General features: G+C 39.6%; 2 protein-coding genes across 2 annotated transcripts; one reads left to right on the forward strand and one right to left on the reverse strand.

Annotated features, from left to right (window-relative positions):
* The first annotated feature begins 672 nt into the window (after positions 1–672).
* otc (ornithine transcarbamylase) lies at positions 673–6,566 on the forward strand. The gene is made up of 10 exons (XM_046845261.1): positions 673–824; positions 1,444–1,582; positions 1,713–1,794; positions 2,041–2,128; positions 2,243–2,396; positions 2,488–2,610; positions 2,705–2,758; positions 2,979–3,128; positions 5,929–6,066; positions 6,167–6,566. The coding sequence occupies exons 1-10, from the start codon at positions 760–762 to the stop codon at positions 6,224–6,226; spliced, it is 1,053 nt and encodes a 350-aa protein (XP_046701217.1). The 5' UTR covers positions 673–759; the 3' UTR covers positions 6,227–6,566.
* Positions 6,567–8,858: 2,292 nt separating this feature from the next.
* On the reverse strand, positions 8,859–13,830 carry LOC124382942 (ornithine transcarbamylase, mitochondrial-like). Its single transcript, XM_046845299.1, has 10 exons — positions 13,676–13,830; positions 12,991–13,129; positions 12,779–12,860; positions 12,465–12,552; positions 12,199–12,352; positions 11,983–12,105; positions 11,834–11,887; positions 11,448–11,597; positions 9,369–9,506; positions 8,859–9,268 (listed from the first exon to the last, which is right to left on the reverse strand). Exons 1-10 carry the CDS (start codon positions 13,738–13,740, stop codon positions 9,209–9,211), a joined length of 1,053 nt encoding a protein of 350 aa, XP_046701255.1. The 5' UTR covers positions 13,741–13,830; the 3' UTR covers positions 8,859–9,208.
* Positions 13,831–22,961: the final 9,131 nt, after the last annotated feature.

The raw sequence follows: 22,961 nt of genomic DNA on the forward strand, positions 1-22,961 counted from the left end.
AGTAAAGAAAAATTAAAAAATGAATCCTGTCCAGTCTCTTACAATCAGTATCCCACATACAGTAATGTGTAAATTTGTGCTGTTGAAATTCAGAGTTGCCAATTCAGCCTCATGCATTTTCAATACTTGTAATGCAAAACAGAGTTTACAACAGGAAATACTAAAATGAAGCATTGTCATATTGAAAAAAATGACTAAACATTTTGACTCTCTTGTTCGTAAACAATGATAAAAGGACTTGTTATTTTGATGGCAATGATATGTTCATTGACACAAATACTTAATTTTGAAAAAAGTACTAAGGATTTTAAGCAAAAAACAGGCTTTTGACATTGTTTTGAGAATGCACTTACTGATTTGCAAATCTTAAGGATGATTCGAGAAATGCTCCAAAGTGACTGAGAAAAAGTGTAATAACCACTATTCTAAGTAGTGCACAAGTATTTAAAAAATATAATCTTATATCAATATCAAATGAGGAAACTATAGAATCTACTCTAACAGTCACTGAGTTTGCATTAGTTTACATTTTTCCTACATGGGAAATCACATGGCTGCTTTACAACAAAGTGCACGGACTCAAAACAGTTAATATTAATCTTGGGTGGGAGTGGGCGGGGTTTGAGACCGCTTCATGGGCGTGTCTTAGCCCAAGTAGTCGTGTCTGCCCCGCCCTCGGCTGATGAAAGCGCACGTGGGGATTGGGAAGTTTCTGAATTGTATTTTCTACATGGCGCTTTAACCCAAACTGCATACATCATGTTTGCTTTAAGGAAGACCTTCATGCACAATGTTAAAACCTTTAAACAGGCAAGACATTTTAGGTAAGAGTTCATGCTATATATATATATATATATATATATATATATATATATATGTGTGTGTGTGTGTGTGTGTGTGTGTGTGTGTGTGTGTGTGGCATGGTGGGTCTGACAGCTCAGGGACAAAAGAGTAAAAACAAAGTGTTTGCAATTGAAAAGCTGTCATTGTGCAGACTGTATATTTATGAACATTGTATCCAGGTATAGTATATCCAGGTTCCAGATGCAATAAAAACAACAGCAATAGTATAATCTGGGATCCCTATTTAATTTACAAATACAGTTTTAGTTATTATTTAGTTATATCGGTATAATCCAATAGAAATACCCAATGGGCAAAATCTAAGAGCTACTAATATTGTTTTGAATGTACAGGGTGAAAATAAAAAGCTGCTCAGGCTTGGTTAAATAAATATGAGCATTTCATACTGTATAATTACCAAATGTGGCCTTTTCTAAAATAATCATGAAAAGATCTCTGGCTTTAAAAAAAGTCTGCTACATACAAGTTCTTTTATGTTTGATTTGTTTTCATGTCATAGATTGACAGTGACATCACTGTTCATGTTTATAGCTGCTATAGCTGAAGTATTGTCCTTTATAAGGTGTTATGTGACACTAGGGTGGGGAGAACATGTTTGGGATCTGTGAACTTGAAGGGACGCAGTTTTCTGACCCTAAAAGACTTTAACCCTGATGAGATCAAGCACATTCTGTGGATGTCTGCTGACCTGAAGCAGCGAATCAAGCATGAAGGACAGGTATCGCTTTAATTCAAAAGACAATGCAAAGGTCCACATGTGCAAATCTGAAATGTAATTGATGATAGTGAGGATGTTCATTTGCTTTTGTACTTAGGACTAATTTAATGCTTTGTATTTGAATTTTTAGTATCTTCCTCTCCTTCAAGGAAAATCAATTGGCATGATTTTCGAAAAGAGAAGCACCAGGACCCGACTGTCCACCGAAACAGGTGCAAATAAGAGAATATGTGTATATGATAGTTAGGAAGCATGTGTGTGTGTGTGTGTGTGTGTGTGTGTGTGTGTTACAGGGATGAGTAAGTGAATAAGGGTCAAGCCACATGGTCACTGAGCACATTGAATAGTACTGGATAAAAGTAAGCAAAACACTACAATAGAACATAAACAGTGTGTGTGTGTGTGTGTGTGTGTGTGTGTGTGTGTGTGTGTGTGTGTGTGTGTGTGTGTGCACCTAGGGTTTGCTTTGCTGGGTGGCCATCCATGTTTTCTCACCTCTCAGGATATTCACTTGGGTGTTAATGAGAGCTCAAAAGACACAGCCAGGTTTGAACACAGAAAAAGCACACATATTGTTGACATGTACAGACACATACCTCCGCATTCAGTTCAACTTTGTACACACTGGTGAAAGTGTAACTGTGTTTGTGTGTGTTGCAGAGTGCTCTCAAGTCTGACTGATATTGTGTTAGCCCGGGTGTACAGTCACTCTACTTTGGAGGAGTTAAATCAGGAAGCCTATGTACCAATCATCAATGGTCTCTCTGATCTTTATCATCCTATACAGATATTAGCTGATTTGCTCACACTGCAGGTACACACACACACACACACACGCACACACCTTTTAAATGTTAAGATGGCATTAAAAGCACCCATATCCTTTGCTTTGCCTTCTCTTGTAGGAGCATTATGGCTCTTTGAGGGGCCTGACAGTGTCTTGGATAGGTGATGGAACCAACGTTCTTCACTCCCTCATGATGTCATTGGCCAAACTGGGTGTCAATCTGAGAATAGCCACACCAAAGGTTTGCCCCTCAATTCACCCAAATTGTCCAAATGCATGTCTTTGCAATAAAATGTGTTTAAAGCAATTATCTAGCCCATCTTTTTCTTTCTCAGGGTTATGAGCCAGATGCTACTGTAACTCAGGAGGCAATGCATCTTGCTAAACAGGTATCTAGGCTCCAGAGGATGGCTCTAGAGATCATGTACTGTTACCTAATATGCAATCAAAGAAAATGTGAATGTTGACTCTAAACTCCACTGAAACTGCATCAACTAAACTGGGTGGTGGGTAGGGTGTAGGTGGGAATTAAACTTTCGATTAGAGCGAATTTCAGATCATGGATTTGTAAATAATATACATAATATGCGGTGTTTGTACACTCTGTAGTTTGGCACAGAGTTGCACTTGTTTTCAGAGCCAATGGCGGCAGCTCAGGGGAGCAATGTGCTGGTGACAGACACGTGGGTTAGCATGGGTCAGGAGGATGAAAAGAAGAAGAGGCTAAAGGACTTCCATGGATACCAGATCACCATGCAGGTAAACAAATCTTCATCAGCTCTGTTTCTTTTTCTTCTTCTTCTTGTTAGGGGTCTCCACAGCAGTTCATCCGTCTCCAAACCCCCTCTGTCCTCTACATCTGCCTCTTTCAAACCAACTACCTGCATGTCTTCCCTCACCACATCCATAAACCTCTTTCTTGGCCTTGTCCAAACCATCTCAATCACGCTCTCTCACTTAGTCTCCAAAACGTCCTACATGCGCTGTCCCTCTAATAAACTAATTTCTAATCTTGTCCATCGTCGGCACTCCCAATGAAAATCTAAACATCTTCAGCTCTGCTACCTTCAGCTCCACCTCCTGTCTTTTAGCCACTGTCCCTAAACCATACAACATCACAGGTCTCACCACAGTCCTATAAACTTTCACTTTCACTCTTCAAGATACCCTACTATCACAAATCACTCCTGCTATCACTTTTCTTCACTTCTTTAACACACTCTCCATTACTTTGCACTGTTGACCCCAGGTACCTGAACTCCTCCACCTTCTCCACCTCTTCTCCCTGCAACCGCACCACCCCACTGCCCTCCCCCTAATTCACACAGATGTACTCTGTTTTACTCCGACTGACTTTCATTCCCCTTCTCTCCAGTGCGTACCTCCACCTCTCCAGGCTCTTCTCAACCTGCTCCTTACTCTCACCACAAATCACAATATCATTCGCAAACATCATAATCCACGGAGACTCCTGTCTGACCTCCATCAACCTGTCCATAACCACTGCAAACAGGAAAGGGCTCAGAGTTGATCCTTGATGCAGTCCCACCTACACCTTGAACAAGTCTGTCGTTCCTGCACACTTCACTGCTGTCACACTGTCCTCATACATGTCCTGCACCACCCTTACATACTTCTCTGACACACCTGACTTCCTCATACAATACCACAACTCCTCAGCACCCTGTCGTATGCTTTCTCTAAATCCACAAACACACAAAACAATTTCTTCTGACCTTCTCTTTACTTCTCCATCAACATTTTCAAACCAAATATTCCATCTGTGGTGCTCTTCCTCTGCATGAAACCATACTGTTGCACACGGATGGTCACCTCTTCTCTCAGCCTGGCTTCCACTACTCTTTCCTATAACTTCATGGTGTGACTGATCAACTTAATTCCCCTGTAGTTACTGCAGGTCTGCACATCTCCCTTATGCTTAAAGATCAGCACCAGCACACTCCTTCTCCATTCCTCAGGCATCCTCCCACCTTTCAAAGTCTTGTTAAACAATCTGGTTAAAAACTCCACTGCCATCTCTCCTAAACATCTCCGTGCTTCTACCGGTATGTCATCTGGTCCAACAGACTTTCCACTCTTCATCCTCTTATTCGCCGCTCTCACTTCCTCCTTACTAATCCTATGCACTTCCTGCTTCAACATCTCCATATCACCCAACCTTCTCTCTCTCTAATTTTCCACATTCATCATCTGTTCAAAATATTCCCTCCATTTTCTCAACAACTCTCCTCACTAGTCAACACATTTCCATCTCCATCCTTTATTGCTTTAACTTGCAGCACATCTTTTCCAACTCGGTCCCTCTGCCTGGCCAATCAGTACAAATCTTTTTCCCCTTTAGTTTCCACCATCATATTCTTTTTTTAGCCCTCAATCTCCTCCTCTTACTTTTCACCCCCAAAACCATCCTACAGACCACTATCCGATGCTGTTTAGCTACACTGTCCCCTGCCAACACCTTACAGTCTCCAATCTTCTTCAGGTTGCATCTCCTACATAGAACAAAGTCCACCTGTGTGCAACTTCCTCCACTCTTAGGTCACCCTATTCTCCTCCTTCTTCTTAAAATAAGTGTTCACCACTGCCATTTCCATCCTTTTAGCAAAATCTACCACCATCTGCCCTTCCACATTCCTCTCCTTAAGGCCATACCTACCCACTTGACATTTATCATCACCCATTCAACTTCCACATCAGAAACTCTCTTCACCTCCATTAGACTCCTACTGTACTTTTTCTTTAGAATCACCCCTACACTATTTGTCTTTCCATCCACACCATGAAAGTTAAAACCCACCTCGAATGTTACTGTCTTTACTCCCTTTCCTCTTGGTCTCCTTACCACACAACATATCTACCTTTCTCCTCTCCATCATATTAGTTACCTCTCTCCCTTTACCAGTCATAGTACCAACATTAAAAGTACCAACCCGAACCTCCACTATCCTCCACTTCTCCTTTCCCTGCCGTCTCTGTAGACGTCTTCCTCCTCTCCTTCTCCTTCTCTTCCTTCGTCCAACAGTTTCCCAATTTCCACCAGTACCCTGTTGGCTAACGAGACCTGTGGCGGTCGTTGGTAACCCGGGCTTCGACCGATTAGGTATGAAATTCTGATTCGTGATCCGCATATTTGATTTGGCACGTTTTACGCTGGATGTCATTCCTAACGCAACCCTCCCTATTTATCCGGGCTTGGGACTGGCACTAAGAGTGCACTGGCTTGTGCAACCCTAATGGCTGGGTTCTTCATCAGCTCTGTTTCTAATTATCATAAACTTTTCCACCTTGTATCGAAGGTGTAAGTGTGTATGGCTCTAAATAGTGTCCTGTGATGGACTGCCATTCAGTCTAAGATGAATCTCCTTTCTCATAGGCCCTGTGTTCCATGTACAAACATAATCAGTTGCTGAAGATGAATGTATTTATTTAATTTTTGATTCTCTCTAGAACAGTAGTTTCTCCTCTGTGGAGTCTCATTTTATTCTTTTGTAAAAAATAAGCAGTTTGGGATGATTCAATCATGGATTCTGGCTCTCAGACAGGAAGTGTAGCTGCACCAGATTGGACTTTCTTGCATTGTCTCCCACGAAAGTCAGAAGAAGTGGACGATGAGGTTTTCTACTCCCCACGCTCACTTGTGTTTCCTGAGGCTGAAAACCGCAAATGGACCATCATGGTAATATGCTTGTGTGTGAGAGAGTGTTGAAGTCTTTTGAGCATGAACACTTATACATATGTTTAATGCAATTATGCCTTATTCTTGTCTTTTTCTATAGGGCTTGATTGTGTGTATCCTGACTGACTACAGTCCTCAGATCCCCAAACTGAAATTTTAATGCTTCAGAACTAAACTCCAGAGCGTACAACACAAGTGTCCTTCAACAATACAGGCTCTATGCATTTCTATTCATTAATTTATCTCCTTTTATCTGGAAATCCTGGGCCCAAGGCATTAATACACCATCTTCACACCATCCAACTCTCTCTCTCTCTCTCTCTCTCTCTCTCTCTCTCTCTCTCTCTCTCTCTCTCTCTCTCTCTCATTTTTCTCGTTCACCAGCTGATCAAAATACTTGCTCCATCTTCTCAACAAGACACTAATTTTTTCCTCAACTAAAATGTTGGTCAGATTACAATTTTAGTCTACAAATCCAAAAATAAAAGATTTAAAAACTTTTTATGGATTATTATTGATTTAATTCACACTCCAGCCGCCTATGGAGGCCACAACCAGCATTTTTAAAAAACAAAAAAAGAAAAAGACTAATTAAGTTATAACATATCTGCCTGTTATGTCATTTTATTTAGGGAAAATTCTTGTGGGATTTTGTGGGGTGTGTGACCCTCATGTTGTTGATTAATGGATGATGGCTTAATTGCAACATGGTGTCTACATTTATGCAGGTCGCCACTTCTTGGTCCATGTAGTTCCCTGTCACTCCAGAGTCAAAAGGATTTCCTGAGTATCTCAATAAAATTATGACTGTAAAATTGTGGTGAGTTCTCACTGTTGTGTCGTGGGGCTTTGAGGTCCTGTCTTCAAATGTCTAGGACCACTACAATAGTAGTGTTTGTCTCATTTGTCTCCATATCATAATAAATGCTATTAATAAATGTTGGTACATTCTTCAATCTGCATTTCTGTCACTGCCATCTTTGGGTTGTTTTACATAACATCTTTATGCATATGTTTGATTAAGATTTTCATTGGGAGTGATGAGGATGGACACGATTGGAAACAAGTTTATTAGAGGGACAGCACTTGTAGGAAGTTTTAGGGACAAGGTGAGGGAGGTGAGATTGAGATGGTTTGGACATGTGCAGAGGAGGGACATGGGGTATATCAGTAGGAGAATGCTGAGGATGGAGCCACCAGGAAGGAGGAAAAGAGGAAGACCAAAGAGGAGGTTTATGGATGTGGTGAAGGAAGACATGCAGGTAGTTGGTATGACAGAGGCAGATGTAGAGGACAGAGTAGTATGGAGACGGATGATCCACTGTGGCGACCCCTAATAGGAGCAGCCAAAAGAAGAAGAGTTTGTACACTGTTTAGGGCAGAGTTGCACCTGTTTTAATAGCCAGTGGTGGGAGCTCAGGGCAGTAATGTGTTTGTGACAGAAACATTGTTGGCATGGGCCAGGAAGATGCTACCAGTGGTGGACAGTAGTGAAGTAAATGTAATTTATTACTGCAGTAGCTTTTTTGCGTGTCTGTATTTTACTGAAGTATTTCCATTTAGAGAGACTTATACTTTAACTTCACTACATTTCAAAGTCAAATATCTTTTTACTCAACTACATTTAGCAAAATCAGACGGCACATTTTTTGAAGGCAAATTATTTTGTACCTTTACTGAAGTGAAATTTTAAAGGGAGCACTTTTACTGGAGTAATATTTTACCAAGTGTAAAACATAGTGTATTTTACCTCTACTTTTACTCAAATAAATGATTTGTGTCCAAATACATGACTTTATCCATCACTGGATACTAACAAGACGAGATTAAAGGACTTCCACGATTACCAGATGAAGAACACCATGTATTTTTTTTTATACATTTTATACATTTCAGCATCTCCAATTTGAATTTGACATTTTTGATAACATTAACAAATTGTGTGATACCAAGTTGCATACATCTGCAGTATGTGTTTTGCAAAGAATATTTGCACTTCTGGGACTGTCAGCTTTCGGCGTGCTTATGAATAAGCTACTTGGCAAAAGTTCACATGTTCCACACATTTTTTATGTGCATCATGATATTCTTAGTTACAGTTTTAGAACTGCCCAGTTTAAACAGGCAAGGAATATCAGGTGTGTGTTAATATCATATGTGTTTCTCAGTGACTGTACTGCTTGACCCACATTAAGTTACTTATGCCGAAACAAATACATACCACATACTGTATATACCACTATCTTTCACACACTAATTTCCACCTGTTTCAGTGGGCAGTCGGGTCCTGTTGCTTCTCTTTTTGAATATCATGGAAACTGATTTTCCTTAAAGAAGAGAAAGAACATGAGGATCTCCACACAGTAATGTAGCATTGACCCAGGGACCCCAGATCTAAGATAGACTATATAAATATAAATGAATACAAAAAAAGTTAGGTTTATATTTTATTACTTGGTACTTAATTTTCCTTTAACCTGGCATATAAATTTATACATTTTACAAGACAGTACCATTGTAAAAACTCAAGCATGCTTAAAACAAAAAAGTCACATGGTTTTTGGACAATTCGGATAATGATTATGGAATACTAGTAAGCAGTAAGGAAATCCTAATGGAAATCCAGGATCTTTATAAAAATGTGGAAACATTTTAGCTTTTGTTTTATAAATTATTAATAAGCATACAGGTGCATCTCAATACATTAGAATAATTAAAAGTTTAATTATTTTAGTAATTCAATACAAAAAGTAAAACGTGTATATTATATAGATTCATCACACACAGACTGATATCTTTCAAGTGTTTATTTTTATTTTGATGATTATGGCTTACAGCTAATGAAACCCAAAATTCACTATCTCAAAAGATTAAAATACTTCATAAGACCAATAAAAAAACATTTTTAGTGAATTGTTGGCCTTCTGGAAAGTATGTTTCTGCTTCTGGTGAAGCAGGAAGTGCATAAGAGAGAGGTACGCCATGCAATGGACTGGCCGTTTGTCTCGTGTTTATTAATGCCTTGGGCCCAGGATTTCCAGGATAGGAGATTAAAGGAGATAAATTAATGAATAGAAATGCATAGAGCCTGTATTGTTGAAGGACACTTGTGTTGCACGCTCTGGAGTTTAGTTCTGAAGCATTAAAATTTCAATTTGGGGATCTGAGGACTGTAGTCAGTCAGGATACACACAATCAAGCCCTATAGAAAAAGACAAGAATAAGGCATAAATGCATTAAACATATGTATATGTGTTCATGCTCAAAAGACTTCAACACTCTCTCACACACAAGCATATTACCATGATGGTCCATTTGCGGTTTTCAGCCTCAGGAAACACAAGTGAGCGTGGGGAGTAGAAAACCTCATCGTCCACTTCTTCTGACTTTCGTGGGAGACTATGCAAGAAAGTCCAATCTGGTGCAGCTACACTTCCTGTCTGAGAGCCAGAAACAATAAAATGAGACTCCACAGAGGAGAAACTACTGTTCTAGAGAGAATCAAAAATTAAATTAATACATTCATCTTCAGCAACTGATTATGTTTGTACATGGAACACAGGGCCTATGAGAAAGGAGATTCATCTTAGACTGAATGGCAGTCTATCACAGGACACTATTTATAGCCATACACACTTACACCTTCGATACAAGGTGGAAATGTTTATGATAATTCGAAACAGAACTGATGAAGAACCCAGCCATTAGGGTTGCACAAGCCAGTGCACTCTTAGTGCCGGTCCCAGGCCCGGATGACTGGGAAGGGTTGCGTTAGGAAGGACATCCAGCGTAAAACATGTGCCAAATCAAATATGCGGATCACGAATCATAATTTCATACCAGATCGGTCGAGGCCCGGGTTACCAACGACCGCCACAGGTATCGTTAGCCAACAGGGTACCGGTGAAAATTGGGCTACGGTTGGCCGAAGGAATAGAAGGAGAGGAGGAAGACGTCTAAAGAGACAGCAGGAAAAGGAGAAGTGGAGAAGAGGGGAGGTTCGGGTGGGCACTTTAAATGCTTTTACTATGAGATGAGAAAAGAAGGCAGGAGTACAAGGAGATGCGGCAGCGGGTGAAGAGGGATGTGGTGAAAGCCAAGGAAAAGGCATATGAGGAGCTATATGAGAGGTTGGACACTAAGGGAGGAGAAAAGGATTTGTACAGATTTTCCAGGCAGAGGGACTGAGCTGGGAAGGATGTGCTACAAGTTAGTGGAATAAAGTGTGAGTGTGTTGAGAAGATGGAGGGAGTATTTTAAATAAGAAAGAGAGAAGGTTGGATGGTGTGGAGATGGTGAAGCATCTAATAATAAGGATTAATAAGAAAGAAGTGAGAGCAGCGATTAAGAGGATGAAAAGTGAAATAATGGTTGGCCCAGATGACATACAAGTAGAAGCATGGAGATGTTTAGGAGAGATGGCAGTGGGGGTTTTACACAGTAATTTAACAAGATTCTGTAAGGTGGGAGGATGCCTGAGGAATGGAGAAGGAGTGTGCTGGTACCGATCTTTAAGAATAAGGGAGATGTGCAGACCTGCAGTAACTACAGGGGAATTAAGTTGATCAGTCACACCATGAAGTTATGGGAAAGAGTAGTGGAAGCCAGGCTGAGAGAAGAGGTGACCATCCGTGTGCAACAGTATAGTTTCATGCAGAGGAAGAGCACCACAGATGGAATATTTGCTTTGAGAATGTTAATGGAGAAGTACAAAAGGAATTGCATTGTGTGTTTGTGAATTCAGAGAAAGCATACGACAGGGTGCCGAGAAGTTGTGGTATTGTATGAGGAAGTCAGGTGTGTCAGAGAAGTATGTGAGGGTGGTGCAGGACAGGTATGAGGACAGTGTGACAGCAGTGAAGCGTGCAGGAACAACAGACTGGTTCAAGGTGGAGGTTGGACTGCAGCAAGGATCGGCTCTGAGCCCTTTCCTGTTTGCAGTGGTGATGGACAGGTTGATGGAGGTCTCCATGGACTATGATGTTTGCGGATGATATTGTGATTTGTGGTGAGAGTAGGGAGCAGGTTGAGAGGAACCTGGAGAGGTAAAAGTACGTACTGGAGAGAAGGGGAATGAAAGTCAGTCGGAGTAAGACAGAGTACATGTGTGTGAATGAGAGGGAGGGCAGTGGAGTGGTGCGGTTGCAGGGAGAAGAGGTGGTGAAGGTGGAGGAGTTCAGGTACCTGGGGTCAACAGTGCAAAGTAATGGAGAGTGTGTTAAAGAAGTGAAGAAATAAGTGCAGTCAGGGTGCAGACAGTTGGTTTGAAAAAAGCAGATGTAGAAGACGGGGTGGGTGGGTATGGAGACGGATGAACTGCTGTGGTGACCTTTAACGAGAAGAAGAAGAAAAAGAAACAGAGCTGATGAAGATTTGTTTACCTGCATGGTGACCTGGTATCCATGGAAGTCCTTTAGCCTCTTCGTCTTTTCATCCTCCTTACCCATGCTAACCCACGTGTCTGTCACCAGCACATTGCTCCCCTGAGCTGCTGCCATTGGCTCTGAAAACAAGTGCAACTCTGTGCCAAACTACAGAGTGTACAAACACAACATATTATGTATATTATTTACAAATCCATGATCTGAACTTGGCTCTAATCGAAAGTTTGATTCCCACCTACACCCTATCCACCACCCAGTTAAGTTGATGCAGTTTCAGTGGAGTTTGGAGTCAACATTCACATTTTCTTTAATTGCATGTTAGGTAACAGTATGTGATTAGCAAGAACTGTAAACTCTAGAGCCATCCTCTGGAGCCTAGATACCTGTTTAGCAAGATGCATTGCCTCCTGAGTTACAGTAGCATCTGGCTCATAACCCTGGGAAAGAGAGAGCATGTGCTAGATAATTGCTTTAAACACATTTTATTGCAAAGACATGCATATGGACAATTCAGTTGAATTGCGGGGCAAACCTTTGGTGTGGCTATTCTCAGATTGACACCCAGTTTGGCCAATGACATCATGAGGGAGTGAAGAATGTTGGTTCCATCACCGATATAAGACACTGTCAGGCCCGTTAAATAGCCATAATGCTCCTACAAGAGAAGGCAAAGCAAAGGATAGGGATGCTTTTAATGCTATCTTAACATTTGAAAGGTGTGTGTGTGTGTGTGTGTGTGTGTGTGTACCTGCAGTGTGAGCAAATCAGCTAATATCTGTATAGGATGATAAAGATCAGAGAGACCATTGATGATTGGTACATAGGCTTCCTGATTTAACTCCTCCAAAGTAGAGTGACTGTACACCCGGGCTAACACAATATCAGTCAGACTTGAGAGCACTCTGCAACACACACAAACACAGTTACACTTTTACCAGTGTGTATAAAGTTGAACTGAATGCAGAGGTATGTGTCTGTACATGTCAACAATGTGTGCTTTTTCTGTGTTCAAACCTGGCTGTGTCTTTTGAGCTCTCATTAACACCCAAGTGAATATCCCGAGAAGTGAGAAAACATGGATGGCCACCCAGCAAAGCAAACCCTAGGTGCACACACACACACACACACACACACACACACACACATACACACACTGTTTATGTACTATTGTAGTGTTTTGCTTACTTTTATCCAGTACTATTCAATGTGCTCAGTGACCATGTGGCTTGATTCACTTACTTATCCCTGAAAAACACACACACACACACACACACACACACACACACACGCTTCCTAACTGTCATATACACATATTCTCTTATTTGCACCTGTTTCGGTGGACAGTCGGGTCCTGGTGCTTCTCTTTTCGAACATCATGGCTATTGATTTTCCTTGAAGGAGAGGAAGATACTAAAAATTCAAATACAAAGCATTAAATTAGTCCTAAGTACAAAAGCAAATGAACATCCTCACTATCATCAATTACATTTCAGATTTGCACATGTGGACCTTTGCATTGTCTCATGAATTAAAGCGATACCTGTCCTTCATGCTTGATTCGCTGCTTCAGGTCAGCAGACATCCACAGAATGTGCTTGATCTCATCAGGGTTGAAGTCTTTCAGGGTCAAAAAACTGCGTCCCTTCAAGTTCACAGATCCCAAACATGTTCCCTCCACCCTAGTGTCACATAACACCTTATAAAGGACAATACTTCAGCTATAGCAGCTATAAACATGAACAGTGATGTCACTGTCAATCTATGACATGAAAACAAATCAAACCTAAAAGAACTTGGATGTAGCAGACGTTTTTAATTGCTTTTTTTTAAGCCAGAGATCTTTTTAGGCCAATTTATGAATAATTTAGAAACACATACTTGGTAATTATACAGTATGAAATGTTCATTTATTTAACAAAGCCTGAGCAGCTTTTAGTTTTCATCCTGTAAATTAAAAACAATATTAGTAGCTCTTAGATATTGTCCATTCTGAGTATTTCTATTGATTTATACAGATATAACTGAATAAATTAATTAAATAAGGGTCCCAGATTATACTATTGCTTTTGCTTATATTGCATCTGGAACCTGGATATACTATACCTGGATAAAATGTTCATAAAAATACAGTCTGCACAATGACAGATTTTCAATTGCAAACACACACACACACACAAACACACACACGCACACATTATATATATATATATTGCATGAACTCTTACCTAAAATGTCTTGCCTGTTTAAAGGTTTTAACATTGTGCATGAAGGTCTTTCTTAGAGCAAACATGATGTATGCAGTTTAGGATAAAGCGCCATGTAGAAAATACAATTCAGACCTTTATATACAAACTTTCCTCAATCCGCACGTGCGCTTTCAACACGCCCATGAATCTGTCTCAAACCCCGCCCACTCCCACCCAAGATTAATATTAACTGTTTTGAGTCCGTGCACTTTGTTGTAAAGCAGCCATGTGATTTCCCATGTAGGAAAATGCAAACTAATGCAAACTCAGTGATTGTTAGAGTAGATTCTATAGTTTCCTCAGGTGATATTGATATGAAATTATATTTTTTAAATACTTGCTCACTACTTAGAATAGTGGTTTTAACTGTACTTTTAACTGTAGACATTTTCTCAGAACAGCTTTAATAAAAATGATTTTAATTATAAAATAATGTATAAGTTTGTTCCTTATAATTTTAAGTTTGTCCCTAATGAGCAAACCAGTGGTGACTGTGACAAGAAAAAACTCTGAAAAGGGATGAGGAAGAAACCTTGAGAGGAACCAGACTTAAAAGGAAACTCATCCTCATCAGGGTGGCACTAAATGTCCATTCATTACAGTTTATTTTTCTTAGGTTATGCACTGAGAGGTGATTAAATGCAACCTGTGGTCCTGAGTCACTGTAGTAGACTGTTGACATTAACTAAAGTCCAAATCCATTATTAAAGCTCTCGTGTTGCATAGTAAGATCATGGATCTCCTGGATGTTGATGCGAAACCATCCCCAGCCACAGAGTGGCTTCTAATCGAAGAGAACCCCATTCAGAGGCATGGCACCATGACAGATCTGAGAGAGGAAGGGGAGAGGAAAATTGGTCGCTGGTTTAATTCAACAGAGAGAGAGAGAGAGAGAGAGAGAGAGAGAGAGAGAGAGAGAGAGAGAAAATACCAATATCAATCATGCCAGTAACCTTTTTCCACCCTCAAAATTAAATTACATCAATCCGAATAATTTTAGAGGAAAATAGGAATGAAAAAACTTAGATGACAAAGATTACAACAAAGGTCATGCTAGGTATGAGCAAGGACTTGAGCAGAAAATGATATTTGTTTGTCTAAAACAGCAGAGTTGCTGTTTGTCTGATCAAAATCCACTATGTGAGGATCTCCAATTTCTGCTTATTCTTTACAGCATTTGCTATGATCCAAAGTATGATATGAACATATAATACTTTGGATCATAGCAAAGTATTATATGTTCATATAAGAAAAGCAAAACATGTAAATAGAGAACGATAGATTGTTGTCCAAAACTACACAATGAGGTGCATTATCAGATGAAATTCTACACTGAAATCTCCACTAAATTCTCTATGTATCCCCACTTTCTGCTCGTTCTTCTCAGGTTTTGCTAAGAGGCAAATTATGATATGAACATCTGAGGAAAGCAAAGAGAAAATGAATTGTTTGAATAGCCTTAGCTTTAACACTGAACTGTGCAGAGTAAATGGTATGTTTTACCTGACTTTGTTTTTTTAATAGATGTAGCACATGGTATTACCCTTGAGGAAAAAGTCCCTTTTATTGTTTTTTTTTTTTTTCTTCTTTTTCTTCTCATCACCCTGAGAAGCAAAGACTAATCAGCTTTCTTCCCTAATGGAAAAAAAATTGCAGACTGGAACAATTGTGGATTAATCAGCCTGAATCATGAAACAGACGAGTATAAAAGACGGTGAAAGCTAAAGTGCAGGAGGTTAGTGTTGGGTTAGCAAACCTGGATAGATATTAAGTAGATTTAAGATTAGTTGCACTAGAGCTAGTGGGACTAATAGGACAGGAATGAGAGGAAGGGAGTAAAAGGATAAACAGTAAGGCTACAGAAGAGAAGAAAACAGAAAAAAAGATGTAAGATAAAGTATATAGCCATGAAAAAGGAGAGCTACAAGGCACAGAAGATGAAAAGGACAGCAGTGACTTTGCAGGAGAGAAACATGGGTTACAATGATGAAAAAGAGAAGACATATTGAAAAGAAAATACAAGTGGGGAAAGTTGGAGAAAATGTAGAAGAAGGAAGCTTGTCAATAACCAGTAACAGTAATTGAAGCAGAAATGGCATGACCCTGATTCTGTTTCTCTACACACACTCCGCTGGGAGACGAAACAAGAGAATTCAACAGGAAGAAGACCTTAGAACACTCAGTTCTGGGAAAATATTATCGCTGTATCTAAACCCTGAAATGTGCAAATGAACTACTGGAAAATTTATGTCTGGTTAACGTACACTTCATTAAACGTTATTCAAATATTTTACTCAATGCAATTTTACTCAACGCAAATATTAAGCTATTTTATGAGTTGCTCAGTAGCTCCGGGTTCTATAACCACAACTGACTGTATACAACTTTAGAAAAGTCATTACTCATAATCTTACACTCCAGTGCTCATGTTAGTTCTCACTCTCCAGTGTTCTGTATTGTTTAAAGACTATAATCACACTCTTGATATCACCCAAATGAGGATGGGTTCCTTTTTGAGTCTGGTTCCTCTCTAAGTTTCTTCCTCGTAACATATAAGGGAGTTTTTCCTTGCCACAGTTGCCACGGCTGCTCATCAGGGATAAATGCACACCATTCACCTTAACTGTTAAATTCTGTAAAGCTACTTTGAGACAATGTCTGTTGTGAAAAGCGCAATAAAAATAAACTTGACATTCCAAACTAATAAACTGTAGATCATCAATAATGCTCCACATTTGTTCAAAGGTTTGTTCTTTACATGCTTTTATTTATCTCCACTTTTATACTGTGTAAAAGACACTGTAAACAGGTTATGTCTTAATGATTGAACAAATGTATTGGGACACCTGATTATTCCAACCTGATGCAACTGTTACCACAAACATTTACATTTACATTTGCAGCATTTAGCAGACGCCCTTATCCAGAGCGACATACAAAAGTGCCTTGAGTCTCTAGCAATGAATAAATCTACACTGGTACGCAAGATTACAAACTTAATATAAATATAACTCATGATTTTTACACAGCAAACTTGGAAAGTGCTAATTTAAGTGTTTCAGGAGGAGGTAGGTCTTCAATCGTCGCTTGAAGATAGTCAGGGACTTTGCTGTACGAACATCTAGGGGAAGTTCATTCCACCACCTCGGTGCCAAACAAAGAAGAGCATTGAAGTATACTTATTCTGAGAGAAGGTGGTACCAGTCGAGCAGTGCTGGAGGATCTTAGACAGCGTGGTGCAGTGCGAGATGTGATGAGGTCACTGAGATAAGATGGTGCTGGTCCATTTTTGGCCTTGTAGGCAAGCATCAGTGTTTTAAATCTGATGCATGCAGCTACTGGAAGCCAGTGAAGGGAGCGCAGCAGTGGGGTGGTGTGGGAGAACTTTGGCAGATTGAACACAAGCCACGCAGCTGCGTTTTGGATCATTTGCAGTGAACGAATAGCGTTCAGGGGAAGACCTGACAGCAGAAAGTTGAAGTAATCGAGTCTTGAAATGACAAGAGACTAAACAAGCACTTGACTGTGGTTGACTGTGTCAAATGCTGCTGAAAGGTCCAGGAAGATAAGTACAGATGACAGCTTGGCTGATCGAGCAGCATGCATTTTCTCAGAAACAGCCAAAAGGGCTGTCTCTGTGGAATGTGCTGCTTTGAATCCAGACTGGATTGGATCATGAAGGTTGTTCTGTGAGAGATAGACAGACAATTGGTTAAAAACTGTGCATTCCAGAGATTTCGAAAAAAAGGAAAGAAGTGATACGGGTCTGTAGTGGTTGCTGTCTGATGGGTCCAGAGAAGGTTTCTTTAAATTGGGAATGACCCTTGCTTGCTTGAAGGTAGTTGACACATAGCCAGATGTTAAGGACCCATTGATCATTGTGGAGATGAAGGGCAGGAGATATTGTGAGATGGTCTGAAGCATAGTTTCACGGATGGTCACCTCTTCTCTCAGCCTGGCTTCCACTACTCTTTCCCATAACTTCATGGTGTGACTGATCAACTTTATTCCCCTGTAGTTACTGCAGGTCTGCACATCTCCCTTATTCTTAAAAATCAATACCAGCACACTTCTCTATTTCTCAGGCATCCTCTCACCTTCCAGAATCTTGTTAAACAATTATGTTAAAAACTCCACTGCCATCTCTCCTGAACATCTCCATGCTTCTACCGATATGTCATCTGGTCCAACCGACTTCCCACTCTTCGTCCTCTTAATCGCTGCTTTCAATTCATTCTTATTAATCCTATCCACTTTCTGCTTCACCATCTCCACACCATCCAACCCTCTCTCTCTCTCATTTTCCTTGTTCATCAGCTGATCAAAATATTCCCTCCATCTTCTCAACGAGACACTAATTTTTTCCTCAACTGAGATGTTGGTCAGATTACAATTTTAGTTTACAAATCCAAAAATAAAAGATTCAAAAACTTTTTATGGATTATTATTTATTTAATTCACACTCCAGCCTATAGAGGCCACAACCAGCATTTGTAAAAAAAAAAAAAAGAAAAAGACTAATTAAGTTATAACATATCTGCCTGTTATGTCCTTTCATTTAGGGAAAATTCTTGTGGGATTTTGTGGGGTGTGTGACCCTCATGTTGTTGATTAATGGATGATGGCTTAATTGCAACATGGTGTCTACATTTATGCAGGTCACCACTTCTTGGTCCATGTAGTTCCCTGTCACTCCAGAGTCAAAAGGATTTCCTGAGTATCTCAATAAAATTATGACTGTGAAATTGTGGTGAGTTCTCACTGTTGTGTCGTGGGGCTTTGAGGTCCTGTCTTCAAATGGCAAGGACCACTACAATAAAGTCATCTAAAGCTCTGGGTATTCACTTTCCCTCTGGGAAGAAGAAGCAGAAGTATGACAGGACCCTCGGTTCTGTCAATGAGTGTATTTAAGGTTGAACAATTTTTGAATAACAAGCAGAAAACTAGTGTTTGTCTCTTTTGTCTCCATATCATAATAAATGCTGTTATTAAATGTTGGTACATTCTTCAATCAGCATTTTTGGAACTGCCATCTTTGGGTTGTTTTACATAATCAAACAATATGCATTAAAAAGTTGAGATTTTCATTGGGAGTGATAAGGATGGACACAATTAGAAACGAGTTTATTAGAGTGACAGCGATTGTAGGACGTTTTAGGGACATGGTGAGGGATACGTCATTGAGATGGTAAGGACATGTGCAGAGGAGGGACATGGGGTATATCCATAGGAGAATGCTGAGGATGAAGCCAACAGGAAGGAGGAAAAGAGAAAGACCAAGCAGGAGGTTCATGGATGTGGTGAGGGAAGACATGCAGGTAGTTGGTATGAAAGAGGTAGATGTAGAGGACAGAGTAGTATGAAGACGGATGATCCGCTGTGGCGACCCCTAATTGGAGTAGCCAAAAGAAAAAGAGGAAGAAGAGTTTGTACACTGTTTCGGGCAGAGTTGCACTTGCAAAGTGGCAGGAGCTCAGGGCAGCAATGTGTTTGTGACAGAAACATTGCTTGGCATGGGCCAGGAAGATACTACCAGTGGTTGCCAAGCAATGTTTCCGTAACAAACAAATTGCTGCCCTGAGCTCCTGCCACTGACTATGAAAACAAGTGCAACTTTGCCCGAAACAGTGTAAATGTAAATGTAATTCGTTACTGCAGTAGCTTTTTTGCGTGTCTGTACTTTACTGAAGTATTTCCATTTAGAGAGACTTATACTTTAACATCACTACATTTCAAAGTCAAATATCTTTTTACTCAACTACATTTAGCAAAACCAGACGTTCCATTTTTGAAGGCAAATAACTTTGTACCTTTACTGAAGTGAAATTTTAGACGGAGCACTTTTACTGGAGTAATATTTTACCGAGTGTAAAACCTAGTGTATTTTACTCAAATACATGATTTGTGTACTTCATCCATCACTGGATACTAACAAGACGAGATTAAAGGACTTCCACGATTACCAGATAAAGAACACTGTGTATCTTTTTTTATTACATTTAAAACATTTAGCATCTCCAATTTGAATTTGACATTTTTGGTAACAGATTAACAAATTGTGTTATACCAAGTTGCATACATCTGCAATATGTGTTTTGCAGAGAATATTTGCACTTCTGGAACTGTCAGCTTTGGGTTAGTTTACTTACCCCCTCACACGATGTGCTTACGAATAAGCTACTTGGTAAAAGTTCAAATGTTCCACATGTTCCACACATTTTTTATTATGTGCATCATGATATTATAACTGCATACTATTATTCCTTAATCATTACCAAAGATGTTTTTTTATTTGAGTTTTTGCTATGGTTATGGCTTAGTTAAGGGTTTTACATGTGTACAATCTCATATTTTTACACCAGGGTGACAGAAAAAGGAAGTTAACAACTTTTTTGGAAATCTTGGAAATGTTTCTTACATGATTTATTTTAGTTTTTATTTAATTACATATAAACTTGCCATATTATGATGGCTACATGGGCTTTTCATGTCCCTTGCAATTCAACTGACTAGAAAAGTACTAGGCTTTGTGACATCATACACAGATGCAAAAAGTTAATGTTAATCATAGACACAAGTGGGCAGGGCTTCTGAGAGCTTTATGTAGCAGTTGAATGTGACCACTTTTAGAACATAGATTGAAGACATTTTGTGTTCAAAAGTTTTTAAATATTTTATTTTTGGATTTGTAAACTAAAATTGTAATCGGACCAACATCTTAGTTGAGGAAAAAATTAGTGTCTTGTTGAGAAGAAGGAGGGAGTATTTTAATCACCTGATGAACGAAGAAAATGAGAGAGAGAGAGAGAGAGAGAGAGAGAGAGAGAGAAAGTTGGATGGTGTGGAGATGGTGAAGCAGGAAGTGCATAAGAGAGAGGTACGCCATGCAATGGACTGGCCATTTGTCTCGTGTGTATTAATGCCTTGGGCCCAGAATTTCCAGGATAGGAGATTAAAGGAGATAAATTAATGAATAGAAATGCATAGATCCTGTATTGTTGAAGGACACTTGTGTTGTACGCTCTGGAGTTTAGTTCTGAAGCATTACAATTTCAGTTTGGGGATCTGAGGACTGTAGTCAGTCAGGATACACACAATCAAGCCCTATAGAAAAAGACAAGATTAAAGCATAAATGCATTAAACATATATATATATATATATATATATATATATATATATATATATATATATATATATATATATATATATATATATATATATGTGTTCATGCTCAAAATACTTCAACACTCTCTCACACACAAGCATATTACCATGATGGTCCTACAAGAGAAGGCAAAGCGAAGGATAGGGATGCTTTTTACATTTAAAAGGTGTGTGTGTGTGTGTGTGTGTGTGTGTGTGTGTGTGTGTGTGTGTGTGTGTGTGTGTGTGTGTGTGTGTGTGTGTGTACCTGCAGTGTGAGCAAATCAGCTAATATCTGTATAGGATGATAAAGATCAGAGAGACTATTGATGATTGGTACATAGGCTTCCTGATTTAACTCCTCCAAAGTAGAGTGACTGTACACCCGGGCTAACACAATATCAGTCAGACTTGAGAGCACTCTGCAACACACACACAAACACAGTTACCAGTGTGTAAAAAGTTGAACTGAATGTGGAGGTATGTGTCTGTACATGTCAACAATATGTGTGCTTTTTCTGTGTTCAAACCTGGCTGTGTCTTTGAGCTCTCATTTACACCCAAGTGAATATCCTGAGAAGTGAGAAAACATGGATGGCCACCCAGCAAAGCAAACCCTATGTACACACACACACACACACACACACACACACACACACACACACACACACACACACACACACACACACACACTGTCTATGTTCTATTGTACTATTTTGCTTACTTTTATTCACTACTAATTGATTTTCCTTGAAGGAGAGGAAGATACTAAAAATTCAAATACAAAGTATTAAATTAGTCCTAAGTACAAAAGCAAATGAACATCCTCACTATCATCAATTACATTTCAGATTTGCACATGTGGACCTTTGCATTGTCTCGTGAATTAAAGCGATACCTGTCCTTCATGCTTGATTCGATGCTTCAGGTCAGCAGACATCCACAGAATGTGCTTGATCTCATCAGGGTTGAAGTCTTTCAGGGTCAGAAAACTGCGTCCCTTCAAGTTCACAGATCCCAAACATGTTCTCCCCACCCTAGTGTCACATAACACCTTATAAAGGACAATACTTCAGCTATAGCAGCTATAAACATGAACAGTGATCACATGAGCCCTTACCTAAAATTTCTTGCCTGTTTAAAGGTTTTAACATTGTGCATGGAGGTGTTCCTTAGAGCGAACATGATGTATGCAATTTAGGTTAAAGCACCAAGTAGAAAATAAAATTCAGACCTTTTTTTAAATGTTTAATTATTATTTTTTTTTTTATTAAATGCCAAAAGAACAAGAAGTATTACATACTCATGTCTAATTTACACTTACTTACAAATAAAAAAATTAAAATAAACAAACATACAAAAAAAAAACCCATTACATTACATACATTTCAAAGGTTTCAGAGCATTACATGTTTTCAGTGCTTTTTTGTTATTTGTTTCTTTCAAGAGATTTACATAAAATTTAAAGTCATTAATAAAATTGGAAAAGTTTGGTCTACATTGAGCCCACTTTTTCTTATGAATATGGAATTTTCCTAATAAAACAAACAAATGTATAATATATTGTTGTTCACAATTCAAGTTTACATGTTCTGAATAAAACAGCACATCAAATATACATATTTCTATCCCACTAATTCTACCTGGCTACCTGGGTGCTATGAGGATCAGAGACAAACCGTGTACTACCACCCTGGTCGGGGTTGGGGTTATCAGGCAGACCAGAGGAAACTCCGACACCGAGGGGAGGCATCCTCGTCCCGTAGCGAGAAGAACATAGGACAGTGGGTGTTTTCGACGGCCACCCGGGCGAACCTCTCTCAAAGTGGTTCCCCCTCAACAAAAGGTCTGCGCCCCTGTTCAGAATACTTGGTATGTGAGTCGCCCGTAATGACAGAAGATGCTGTCTGCTCCATACCAACAGCTTGTGAGCTAGAGCATGAAGCTTGGAGGAGGGCATCCCCCCTTGTTGGTGGATATGTGCTACAGCTGTCGTATTGTCGCAGCGCACCAGCACATGAGGAAATGATTTAGAGCCTTCCACACAGTAAGGATCTCCAAATAGTTTAAATGGGCTGAGTGAGGTGCGTTTGGCCACACACCATTCACTGATCTGCCCTC

Source organism: Silurus meridionalis, chromosome 3 (assembly GCF_014805685.1).
Source record: "Silurus meridionalis isolate SWU-2019-XX chromosome 3, ASM1480568v1, whole genome shotgun sequence".
NCBI classification, from domain to species: domain Eukaryota; kingdom Metazoa; phylum Chordata; class Actinopteri; order Siluriformes; family Siluridae; genus Silurus; species Silurus meridionalis.

What these genes read in the sequence shown, in the direction of transcription:
- otc (XM_046845261.1), top strand. Translation starts at nt 760, where the DNA reads ATGTTTGCTTTAAGGAAGACCTTCATGCACAATGTTAAAACCTTTAAA. An exon ending in CTGATTTGCTCACACTGCAG is followed by an intron (nt 2,397 to 2,487) that starts GTACACACACAC and finishes CTTCTCTTGTAG; the next exon opens with GAGCATTATGGCTCTTTGAG. An exon ending in CAATGCATCTTGCTAAACAG is followed by an intron (nt 2,759 to 2,978) that starts GTATCTAGGCTC and finishes TACACTCTGTAG; the next exon opens with TTTGGCACAGAGTTGCACTT.
- LOC124382942 (XM_046845299.1), bottom strand. Translation starts at nt 13,740, where the DNA reads ATGTTTGCTCTAAGAAAGACCTTCATGCACAATGTTAAAACCTTTAAA. An exon ending in TGAGAATAGCCACACCAAAG is followed by an intron (nt 11,888 to 11,982) that starts GTTTGCCCCGCA and finishes TCTCTTTCCCAG; the next exon opens with GGTTATGAGCCAGATGCTAC. An exon ending in ACCGCAAATGGACCATCATG is followed by an intron (nt 9,269 to 9,368) that starts GTAATATGCTTG and finishes CTTTTTCTATAG; the next exon opens with GGCTTGATTGTGTGTATCCT.